The following is an 11,311-nucleotide window of genomic DNA, read 5'->3' as shown; positions in this document are numbered from 1 at the left end:
AAGAAGAAAGAAAATCACATGACTTCATGGTAGATTCACAGTGCAGGTGAATGCTACCCCCATTTATTTGCCATTAATCACGGTAACAGCACAAGCAACAACATTCCCAGAATATACATGCAACGAGATGGATAATACTACGGTGACTAAGAATATTGACAATCCGCGCTTTCTGTTGTGAAAATGCAGCTATCTATGCTCGGAGGCGTCGCTGGAAATGGCTCATCCGTACAAGTCCCTGCCGCATCTGTCACAGACAGGCTTCTCTGCCTCTGATTCTGGCTTCTTGATCTGCTTCTGCATCTGTGGCAAGTCAATCTCCAGCACATCACTGAGCGCCTTTGATGCTTGTGCAAGCTCCTCATGACTGAAACCCGTACCATTGCGATATCAGTTTGCAGTCAGTTTACATTTCCAGGACATATGATCCTACTAGTTGCACATGAAAACGTATGAACAAATTGAGGAGCAAAGTATGATGGTACGTTGGTGAAGGGTATATACCTGATTGAAAGGGGTGGGGCTAATCGGATTATGGTGTCATGTGTGGGTTTTGCTAGAATGCCTCTCTCCTTCAACTTGATGCAGATGTCATATGCAGAAGCAGGAGACAGTGCATCATTGTTTAAGTCCACTGCATTCAGCAAACCCCTTCCGCGCACTTCTTTTATGATTTGAGGGAATTTCTGCTGGATCTTCTGTAGCTGGTCCCTGAACTCTTGTCCTAACTTTGCAGCCCTGCAATTCAGCAACAAGTTCAAAAGAAAATATCACCAACAGGATATTGAAGTAGAAGATCATCTGACAAAATAATAAAATTTCTTGTAAGCCAGGAATGTACCTTTCAACAAGACCTTCATCTCTCACCACTTTCAGTGATGCAACTGCCACAGCGCTAGCCAACGGATTACCACCAAATGTACTGTTAAGTGGTCAAATATAACACTGTCAAGAGTAGTACACATGCAAAATCGGAGTAACACAGATTATCTTTGAACTGAAAATAGAACCAGATATTCCAACTAAAGCAAGCATAAGTTTGAAATCCAGACATTGAACTAAACTACTTTGCGAGATATTTTTTTTATTGAGATTAGGTCACACCTTCCATGTTCCCCTGGTTTGATACACAGCATGACGTCCTTGTCTGCAAGAACTGCACTGACTGGGACAACTCCAGCACCAAGTGCTTTGCCTAGAATCTGGTAAAGAAGAGACAATTAATTGAAAATCACAAGTGTAATTGCATACTGTGAAGGAAATGGGAAAGTCAAGTAGATACTTAAGTAATGACTACAGTTAATAAACGAGCGTAGCAGAAAAGAAACTTACCACCATGTCAGGTCGAATGTTTTCCCAATCACATGCCAGCATTTTGCCTGTTCTAGCTATGCCTGTTTGGATCTCATCAGCAATCATTAAAATGTTGTGCTTAGAACACAAATTTCTGACTCCTTTCAGATAGCCATCTGGTGGGATTACTACCTAATAGCATGAAGATCAAATTAAAATTGTGAAACTAAGAACTTAAATATTAACCATTCATGATAATAATAGAAATAAAACCAAGACCAAGTACCATAAAATCAAATTAAAACAAAATATTTGTAAATCAGATTGGACCCTATTCACTTTACCACTATAGATAGCAGAGAGATGAACTCATCCAAACAAGAACAAGAACACAATAGTTAGTTAAACGAAAATACAATAACCTAAATGATATGGGGAAAATCAGTAGAAATGTTCAGAAAACTGCATGAGTTTATTGTTAAAAGACATTGATCCATCAATTATCGTCAATGTGTTTGACACTACCACATCGAATGAATATAGAATCTTGAGAGTTAAAAAAGAAAAGGATATTAAGAGTTGAACTCAATAGTCGATAATGTGCTCATGCCTCTGTGTGCAAAATGTTGGGCATTCTCTTTCACATAGCTGGGAAAAAAATTACCACAAGGAGCTAAGGAACATTCTATGCATTCCTTGATTGCATATAGATGTAGGTGAAAATCTAATATACAATTGCCATGTAATGGTTGTTGGAAGCACTTTCTCAGTGTACAGGAACTACCTGAGCTAATCTTCTGCTCACTCCTTAGTCACATGGGATTATGTGGATATGTAATACAGATTTACCATGTAGGGTCACAGGGATGCTGACAAGCAATTTGTTTCTCACTCTATGTAACGGTTAATGCAAAGCAATGGTATCCGACTGGACAGGAAATATCTGAGGCAATGAATTATCTGCAAATTCATTGGTTACCTATAGCTGCAAGTGTATATATAACATAGAACTATGGTGCAACGATTGCTAGGAAGCGTTTAGTTTCTCAGTGTATATGAAATATCTACTCAACAGTCAACATCACTAAATCAGATATAGCATGATAAGCACGTACCCCGGCTTCACCTTGGATAGGTTCGAACAAAAAACCACAAATCCGGTCTCCATGCTCTGAAACAAATAGGAGTTGTGAACATACAAAAACACATAAAGTAAAACAAATTTTGTTTACCACGTTTAAATTGATAAAGTACCTTCAAAAACTTTCTTTAACCCATCAATATCTCCAAAATCAACTTTAAGATGGCCAGGAACCAAAGGACCAAAACCACGAGTTGCATCGTTGTCACAACTCATGGAAATGACACCAAGAGTTCGACCATGGAAACACCCACAGCAAGAGACAAGCAAAGCCTGCAAAACAGCGAACATGTTGGCAAATGAATGATCTCTTCTCAAGATTTCCGGAAATTTATGATTTACCAAGATCAGGCAAACTTTTTTTTTAATTTTTTGATATAATGATATGAGATTAATTACAATCTCATGATATATAAGTATGATGATACAGAGGAAAATAAATCGATACATAATCGTAATAAAGCAAGGAACAACTGAAACTATTGTATCTTACTTGGGGATCTCACCTAGTAAGTTAACAAGCTATTCAGGAACAAGATATTTTAAGCAACGATGGATGCAACCTCATCTAGTAATACCCTACTCAAAACTTGACAGCACAGCTTTGTAGTCACAGGACAGAACTTAACACCGTAGCTTTGTGAAGTCATACCTCATTCTTTGGTATCTTTTTCTTCTCATAACCCCATTTCCTAGCCAACTTGATAGCAGTTTCAACTCCTTCAGCTCCAGTATTCATCGGTAACATCATGTCATATCCAAACATGCTTGTCAGAAATTCCGCAAAGATTGGGAATTTATCATTGTAGAAAGCTCTAGAACTGAGTGTAAGCCTTTCTGCCTGTTCTATTAAAGCTCTCAGAACTTTTGGATGGCAATGACCCTGCAAGGAATGACAAATACTTGTCAAGCAACATACTATAGCATCTTAAGTTCTCTAACTTCCCATCTGTTTTGATAACAAATAGTTCCCAGCCACATGATTGTGGATTCCTGATTTACTGTATTTACATTAATGAACTTAAAGAAACAGTAGTTCCCAGGAAAGAACCCTACCTGATTGACTGCAGAATAAGCAGAGAGAAAATCAATGTATTTGTTGCCTTCAGGGTCCACTATGTGTGAACCTTCTCCTTTGGAGAATACCATGGGGATCGGATGGTAGCTGCAAGCAATGAAATGTTAAGAGCACAATAAGTAACAGCATTGATGAAATCATTTTTTTGATGCAGCATTTCTAAGTTTAGAGCATCAGAATAAAGTTCCCACCAATAAAAAAAATATGCATCAACAAGTGTGCGCATTCAGATCGAACTGTACCACCACCACCACAATCACTCCCTTGCATGTATGAATAGAAAAAAAAAGATTATGCTACTTGAGAAAAAAAAAGGAGCCACATCAGAAAGAGGTGTCACATGTCAGTCTCTAAGAGACAACAGGCTGTCCCTGATGAGTTCAATAGAAGGATCCATCGAACACTTGCAAAAGTTCTGTCGGAAACCGTTTATCCAAGCTCAATTCCAGGACGTAAAGGACTAAGATCCGCTCCATTTGCCGGAGACACGGAACCGTACGAAGATCAAGAAGCCGTGAGAGCAGAAAAGGGGGATCAGGGGCGCGGAGGGCCAAAGTTCTGGCGAAACCCATATTTACATGCCCTTTATTCAGCACAAGAACTCAAGGCGGGTGGGCGCTGGATTCCTCAGCGGTCAGCGCTACGCGATCCGAGGCACGATCGCGCCAGGTGCGAGGCAGAGGCGCAGGGGCATTTCGACAAGCATGCGGCGGGCACGCAAGCAGCAGTTGGCAAGCAGGATGATCGATCGGCTTGGAGGGGGGAGGAACGGACGGACATACTTGTGGGCGCTGCAGTCCCGCTCCATCCGCATGAGCTCCTCGGAGGACAGTGCCGCGGCGGCGCGCCCCGCCGCCGCGGGCGCCGAGCACATCCCGCGCCCCCGCGCCAGGGCCGCCGCCGCGACCCGCCGCGCCAGCGCCGCCGCCATGCCTGCTCGCACCACCGACCCCGCTCAAGACCTCAGTTGCTCCGCTCCGCTCAGGTCAGCCCCTCACGCTCGCGCGGACGCCGGTGGGTGGCTCAGTGGGGGCCGTGCCGCTCCAGTCGTGAAGATTAGCAGGCGCGCAGCAGCTCCGGAGCCGAACTGAAAAGGCGTCGCCGTTGCTTGCTTTGCTGTGAGGTTGGGACCGAGGCGCGCGCACGCAACTGAACTCATGATGAGGTCGATCGCTTTCGGACGGCGCCGGGTCTCGTGCTCGTGCCGCTGTTACGGGCACGGAAGAAGGCCCCTCCGCAGGGACGCGGCGCGGTTACTTTTAGGCCAGTGTGAGAGTCAGTGGAGTTTTACGAGAGTTTTATAGTATTTAATTTTGCTGATGTGACGTGATATTTATGAAGAAAGAGAAAAGAGAGTTTTATGAAATATGAGAGAAATTTCATCCCTATAAAATTTATCTAGCTTATTTATTTAGTTTTTAATTTAAATAATCTCATGATGAAACTATGCATTCACACTGGCCTTGTCTGCCTACCTCGGCGCGCGCCGCCCCATCGCTGCTCGCGTCGCAAGTAGCGGAACGGAAAGCGGAAACGAAGGAAAGGAGCGGCGGGAGAGCCGTGCGGGGCTCTCCGGCTGGTCGCTGGCCTGCCCTTGGGGGCTTTTCCGTTTCCGCACGCCAACCACCTGCGTCCCGCGGCGCCGGTCCCGCCGTCCCGTTCGGTGCTCGCTCTCGTCCCGTTCGGTTTGGCACGCACGTCTCCAACTCGCCAACTCGGACTCGAACCCCGCGTGGCGCGTGCCACGGAATGCAAGGATCAGAGGACGACCCAGAGACCGCTCGCTTGTACTCTGGAATGGATCATAATCCAAAATCCATCTAATGATATCCCGTTAACATCCAATTGATATCACATTAACATCCAATTCAATCCAAATAGACAGTCCCCACCATCCAATCCTATCCAATCCAACTATCATGAACGTCCACATCCATCCAATCAATCCTACCAATTCACGCCAGGCTTCTTCGTCCACCTCCATACCAGCACGGAAGTGGAGGTAGGCCACCAGGTCCTACCCCTTCCGCTCCTGGATGGCACACGGCAGCGCTCACAGCCGGCACCCCGAGGCCACCCTTCGCTCTCGTCGTCCGAGACGGAGCCATTGTCGCCGCCGTCGTCTGAGCCATCTCCGTTGCCTCATGGGTCAGATGGGGAACGAACCAGTCAGGCCATGACCATGGCCATCACCAGCCATGGCCGGGCGTCCGGCTGGCACGCGGCTCCCACCGGTGGCGTGGCGAGGGCTCCAAGGGAAGGCACCACGGCTGAGGCCAGACGAGGATTGGAGGGCCTGCGTTGCGCCAGCTCCGCCCGGCCGCGCTGACTGCAGGGCCGTGCTGCTCCGACGCCGGCTGGCCTCGCGGCTTGGACCTGCTCCTCACGTTGGTGTCCCCGCCACTGCTACGGCCCCTCGTCAGCGACGACGACCAGGGGCTCTGGGTGAGCCACCGCGAGCCCGTGATGCCCTCTTCTGCAGGCTCCGGCTGCCGGAGCCCGACCCGGCGAGCGCGGAGCGCGCGATGCTATCCGTGGCCGCCTCCCGCGCGCTGTACTGCGGCTTCACGGGCTGCTTGTTCAGATAGGCCAGGTTTGTGCCTTGGTGTGGCGCCAGTGGCCATGGCGCCGCCGCTAGCACTCAAATGCCCACGCTAGTAGCTTGATGCCCGGTAGTGCTCCCCTCGTCCAGTCTAATAGAATTTGGATTATCTCTGGGTTTTTTATCCAATAAAATCTAATCCTAACTCGTGTAAAGTGATGGATATCCAAATTCAATCAGATCCAAATCCAATAGAATCCATGAGTCAAAATCCAATTGGATTTGGATTTAATCCGATCCATTCCCAGGAGTACTCGCTTGCCGCCGTTGCCGGGTTCCGACGGCCGTTCCCGAACAAATCAAAGCATAACAGTGACCAGCCAACAATACTAGCAACGTAGCAACAGAGAACCACCTCGTGCCACTCACCGTGGCACGAGACCGGACCTGCCTCTCCGATACCGGACCCGCTTACATCTGTCAGTTTTCTAGAATATAGACTACCCTCACAGACCAACACAAGTTGCACTCGGGAGGGAAAAACTTTCCGGTCGGTCACCCATCACCAAATTTCTCCGAGCCAAGCACGCTTAACCTCGGAGTTCTTTGAAGATCGGCTTCCGAAAAAAAGTTGCAATTTGTTGGTATGAGTATTCTATTAATTCTATTAAGTCTTTGGGCTAGGGTGTCACATACTCACTCCCTTAAGAGACCGACGTCCTCGTCGGTCAATCCCAAGGCAGAAACGTCCTCTCTTGACCACGTCCCGTACGTCCAATGCCAACGGCCCATAAGCGGCGTCCGTGCATCCAGTGCCAACGGCGCATCCTAGATGCCCGCGCACTGACCCGCCACGCGCCCGTCCAGTATTCTATTAATTCTATTAAGCCTTTGGGCTAGGGTGTCACATACTCACTCCCTTAAGAGACCGACGTCCTCGTCGGTCAATCCCAAGGCAGAAACGTCCTCTCTTGACCACGTCCCGTACGTCCAATGCCAACGGCCCATAAGCGGCGTCCGTGCATCCAGTGCCAACGGCGCATCCTAGATGCCCGCGCACTGACCCGCCACGCGCCCGTCCACATGCCGGTGGCATCTGCGCCCGCACGCGCCCGTCCACATGCCCGTGCACTTACGCCCGTACGTGCCCGTGAAACCGCGAGAGTTGGCTCTGATACCATTCTGTAACGTCCCGCCTCCCGAGGCCGGGCCCGCTTACATCTGGCAGCTTTCTAAGACATAGACTACCCTCACCGATCAACACAAGCCTTTTCTGCATATTTTGTCCTCACTCGGTCACTCATCCCCAAATTTCTTCGAGCCAACCATGCTTAACTTCGGAGTTCTTTGGAGATCGCCTTCCAAAAAAAAGTTACAACTTATTATTATGAATATTCTATTAATCCTGTTAAGCCTTTGGACTGGAGTGTCACAATACCCCAACGGCATCGCCATCAGTGCTGACAGGGCCCACCTTATCGTTGCTCTTACTGGACCATGCAAGCTAATGAGGTATTGGATCCAAGGACCTATGGTCAACACGTCTGAGCCGTTTGCTGACTTGCCGGTATACCCTGACGATGTTAGACCCGACGGGAAAGGAGGGTACTGGGTGGCACTACATCGTGAGAAATATGAGCTTCCATTTGGTTTGGACCAGGGTTCACCTAACCGGTGGGAACCGGTTCGGTTTGATCGGTTACCGGTCAAATCGGTCCGGACCGGTTCCGGTTCCGGCCGGTACCCAACCGGCCAAAATTCAAAATTCAAATTTGAATTCAAAAAAATGAAAAATTTCTAAAAATACTTCAAGGTGCGATGAATTTAATGGTGTCAAATTTTATCAAAAAATCGTTCGTTTAACATACCTTTCGGGCATTTAAAGTTAAAACAAAAAAGAAAAAGAAAAAAATGAGACGGCTCATTAAGACCCACTTGGTAAACCGGTCTAACCGGCGGTATACCGGTTACACATGCGATTTTAAATTTGAATTTGAATTCAAACCGGTCAAACCGGCCGGTAAACCGGTCTAACCGGTCGGTATACCGGTACGAACCGGTTGAACTGAGTTTTTTGAATTCAAATTTGAATTTGACCGGTTTCTACCGGTAACCGGTCAAACCGGCCCGGTAAACCGGAACCGGTGGCCGGCGGTTTGGGGTGTCCGGTCGGTAAAAAGAACCCTGGTTTGGACAGGCACTTCTCGGCATGAGGATTAGCGCTGAAGGTGAAAAGCTACAGGAAATGAAGGGACCTAAGAACGTGAGGCCGACTGAGGTGGTAGAGAGAGGATGGCAAAATATATCTTGGATCTGTTGAATTGTCGTACATTGGCATTGTTAGCACATAGAAGTCTATTAGAGGTTTATTAGGATACATTTATGTCTTTAGAAGTATTCATTTATGTATATTTTGGTGTTGGTCTTTAACAAACACTCCAGTTCTAGGAATTTTGATACGTAGTCGTCAAATTTACATATTTTGTTTACCAAGAGTAGAACAATCACGGGCCTCTTCCCTCTTGTGAGTAACAACATATTATGGTCTTGTTTAGTTGCAGGGTGTAAATTTTTTGAAAGAGAATCTTTCTACATTTGAAGTACTAAATGCAGAATTCGTCTGTAAATCGTGAGACGAATCTAAGGAGCCTAATTAATCCATCATTAGAGGTTGTAATGTAGAAATTTAGCGTCTAATTATGGCCTAATTAGATTCATTAGATTTGTCTCGCGATTTATAGGCAAACTGTGCAATGCGTTTTTTATTTCGTCTAGATTTAAGTCTCCATGCAGATGTCGGAATTTTTTTTGGAATTTTGAATTATGCAACTAAACAAGAGGTATATATGTAGTTTATTTCCTTTATGAGTACAAGTCATAAACGCACATGCACGCCCACACACCCAAGCGGATGGCGTGAAAATCATTTATCAATTCAAAATCAACCACTGCCAAACAAGTCCTGAAGAGAAAAAAAAAGAAATTACAACCACAAATGTCAAAACGTCGCGAAAAAAATCAGCAAGATTTGAAAAACACAAGAGCACAAAACGACATGCGTCACAATAGCCAAGCATCGACAAGTTTGTGACGAGGTTATGCATCCAACGGTGCACAGTCGCGCACCGCGCGGGCCGTGCGTGCAAAGCAAACCAAAACACAGGCACCGACCCGATGATCCATTCCCTCCTTATTGCAGCCAAGCTTATATATCTTGCCGGCGCCGCCCGCGAGGGGCGGCGAGCACCCGCGCCGCGCCGCGCGCGCGCCTCAGTCGAGGCCGAGCATCTTCCTCATGCCGCACACGAACTCGAACACGTCCTCGGGCTCCGGCAGCGACTCGGCCACGCACTCGTTCTCCCGGACGCAGCGCTCCGCCCAAGCCGCGAGCGCCGGGCACTCGGCGGCGATGGTGAACCCGCCGAGCCTCTCGTAGGTCAGGAACCACGGCGCGAACGGCACCAACGCCACGTCCACGTACCCGAGCGCGTCCCCGGCGAAGTAGGGCTTGGCGCCCAGCTCCGCCTCCAGCGTCTTGAGCACGGCCACCATGTCCTTCTTCCCCTCCTCCACCGCCGCAGCTCCCTTGGGCGACCGCCACACGCGCACCGCGCACTCCGGCAGCTGCGGCATGGCACGCATCACATGCTCGGTCAATTGTTCAAGACTTCAAATCAGATCGAATGGTGAAGACGGAGCGGTGACCGGCCGGTCGGTCGATCGACGGCGACGGACCTTGGTGTCGACGTAGGAGGCCCAGAAGCGGGCGTGCGCGCGGGCGCAGGGGGCGGCGGGGAGGAGCGGCTCGCCGGCGCCGGCGAAGGCTTCGTCGATGAACTGGAGGATGACGAGCGACTCGCACACGGGCTTGCCCCCGACGAGGAGGACGGGGACCTTGGCGTGGACGGGGTTGGAGGACAGCAGCAGCGCGCTCTTGGCCGCCAGGTTCTCGGGCTTCTCCTCGTACGCCAGGCCCTTGCGCTTCAGCGCGATGCGCACGCGGTTGCCGTAGGGGCTCACGAAGCAGTTGAGCAGCACCAGGCCGCCGCAGCCGCTGGCCTTGTCTCCCTCCATCGCCTCCCTTGAAAGCTTCGAGCTAGCGAGCTCGATCGCGGCGTCGATCGACAAGATGCGGCCGGTGCTGCTCTCGGCTCGATGGCTATTAGCTGATTGATTCCGTGTCTGTATATATAGCAGTAGGCCTTGGCTGCTGGCTGTGTGCCCGTGTTCCTTGGTGTCACTCTTCTTGGTTTCTGCGTGCCTCGATCAAGGGCGGGTTAATTTGCCATGGAAATCAGCAAGAGATTCTGATCGGTCTCATCGACCCTGTCTTGGGTTACGTCGTCGACAGCTTGTTCCTTTCGCTTGATCGCTTCGGAAGCCAGGGCCCAGGAGAGAGTCTCGTTCCTCGCCGTGGTTCATGCTTGTCGAGGGGGGAGCATTGGCGCCGCCGCCCGCCGACGCGGCCTATACAGCTTGAGACACCGCGGCCGGCCATCTATAATATCTCTTGATCTGTGAGGACGTGCGCACTCCAGCAATCTATTTTGTCCTGGAGTTGTTGGACGCGAGCCTAATCGAGAGCGGTAGACGGAATTCAGTTAAGAATTAAAATTAATATCTTTTTTTTTGAAAGGAGATGATCAACTCTGTTTTTCTTGAAAGCCATAAAAGGTTCGGTACAAGCACTGGGGTCTGGGGATACCCAGGTCCAACGCATCACCGCAGCATGCAAATAGAAACAAACTCCCCTCATACAACGAAATCACAACGACTCCACAATGCCTGTGATTGCCACTGACATTGTGGAAAATTATACAGCTACGTCTTCGTTTTGTCTCGAGGAGCCGTCAACTCATCTTGATCAGCAGCGGTAGGGTGGTAACGGATCACGGTTTCAGTGCTCTCTTTACTATCAAACTTAGTTTTTTATATATTTTTAGCTAAAAATTGTATAGGATAAGAGTTCGGTTCTTTCAGAACCAAGATCGTTTCAATTACTGCTAGGTTTTGAATATCACTTTTTGCAGCATTTGATTTTTTTTTTCTCTCACTCACCTTCAAGTTTGAACTTCCTCGGTGATGGAATTCTGGGACGACTCTGGCGTTCATCCGCTGTTGGGCTTTTAGCGGCCTATCAACATCTCACACTTGGGCCCAATGGCCCGAAGGCCCGAAGCCTGCTTAAGTGAACGAGTGAGGAATTAATTTGATGCTACTCTTGGTCACACATGAAGCACTCCGGACGATGCATCTA

General features: G+C 48.6%; 2 protein-coding genes across 3 annotated transcripts; both read right to left on the bottom strand.

Moving 5' to 3' along the window:
• Positions 1–5: 5 nt before the first annotated feature.
• On the bottom strand, positions 6–4,649 carry LOC120691218 (ornithine aminotransferase, mitochondrial). 2 transcript variants are annotated; one of them, XM_039974238.1, is made up of 10 exons: positions 4,295–4,649; positions 3,491–3,599; positions 3,087–3,317; positions 2,548–2,707; positions 2,409–2,464; positions 1,333–1,485; positions 1,105–1,202; positions 842–922; positions 505–738; positions 6–367 (listed from the first exon to the last, which is right to left on the bottom strand). In XM_039974238.1, exons 1-10 carry the CDS (start codon positions 4,441–4,443, stop codon positions 223–225), a joined length of 1,416 nt encoding a protein of 471 aa, XP_039830172.1. In that variant the 5' UTR covers positions 4,444–4,649; the 3' UTR covers positions 6–222. The 2 variants fall into 2 exon arrangements, with proteins under 2 accessions (XP_039830172.1, XP_039830173.1); XM_039974239.1 differs by lacking the exon at positions 4,295–4,649 and adding an exon at positions 3,704–3,753.
• A 4,241-nt stretch (positions 4,650–8,890) lies between these two features.
• LOC120691736 (probable glutathione S-transferase parA) lies at positions 8,891–10,498 on the bottom strand. Its single transcript, XM_039974906.1, has 2 exons — positions 9,790–10,498; positions 8,891–9,678 (listed from the first exon to the last, which is right to left on the bottom strand). Exons 1-2 carry the CDS (start codon positions 10,126–10,128, stop codon positions 9,325–9,327), a joined length of 693 nt encoding a protein of 230 aa, XP_039830840.1. The 5' UTR covers positions 10,129–10,498; the 3' UTR covers positions 8,891–9,324.
• Positions 10,499–11,311: the final 813 nt, after the last annotated feature.

Source organism: Panicum virgatum, chromosome 9N, assembly GCF_016808335.1.
Source record: "Panicum virgatum strain AP13 chromosome 9N, P.virgatum_v5, whole genome shotgun sequence".
NCBI classification, from domain to species: Eukaryota; Viridiplantae; Streptophyta; class Magnoliopsida; order Poales; family Poaceae; genus Panicum; species Panicum virgatum.
The sequence above is the reverse complement of the archived record's forward strand: the minus strand, read 5'-3'. Positions and strand labels throughout refer to the sequence as shown.

Excerpts from the sequence above, each read along its gene's own strand:
- LOC120691736 (XM_039974906.1), bottom strand. The coding sequence starts at position 10,128 with ATGGAGGGAGACAAGGCCAGCGGCTGCGGCGGCCTGGTGCTGCTCAAC. Across the intron at positions 9,679-9,789 it reads CCTCCTACGTCGACACCAAG|CTGCCGGAGTGCGCGGTGCG; the intron begins GTCCGTCGCCGT and ends GCCATGCCGCAG.
- LOC120691218 (XM_039974238.1), bottom strand. The coding sequence starts at position 4,443 with ATGGCGGCGGCGCTGGCGCGGCGGGTCGCGGCGGCGGCCCTGGCGCGG. Across the intron at positions 1,203-1,332 it reads ACATTCGACCTGACATGGTG|ATTCTAGGCAAAGCACTTGG; the intron begins GTAAGTTTCTTT and ends CTTCTTTACCAG. Across the intron at positions 923-1,104 it reads AAACCAGGGGAACATGGAAG|TACATTTGGTGGTAATCCGT; the intron begins GTGTGACCTAAT and ends ACCACTTAACAG.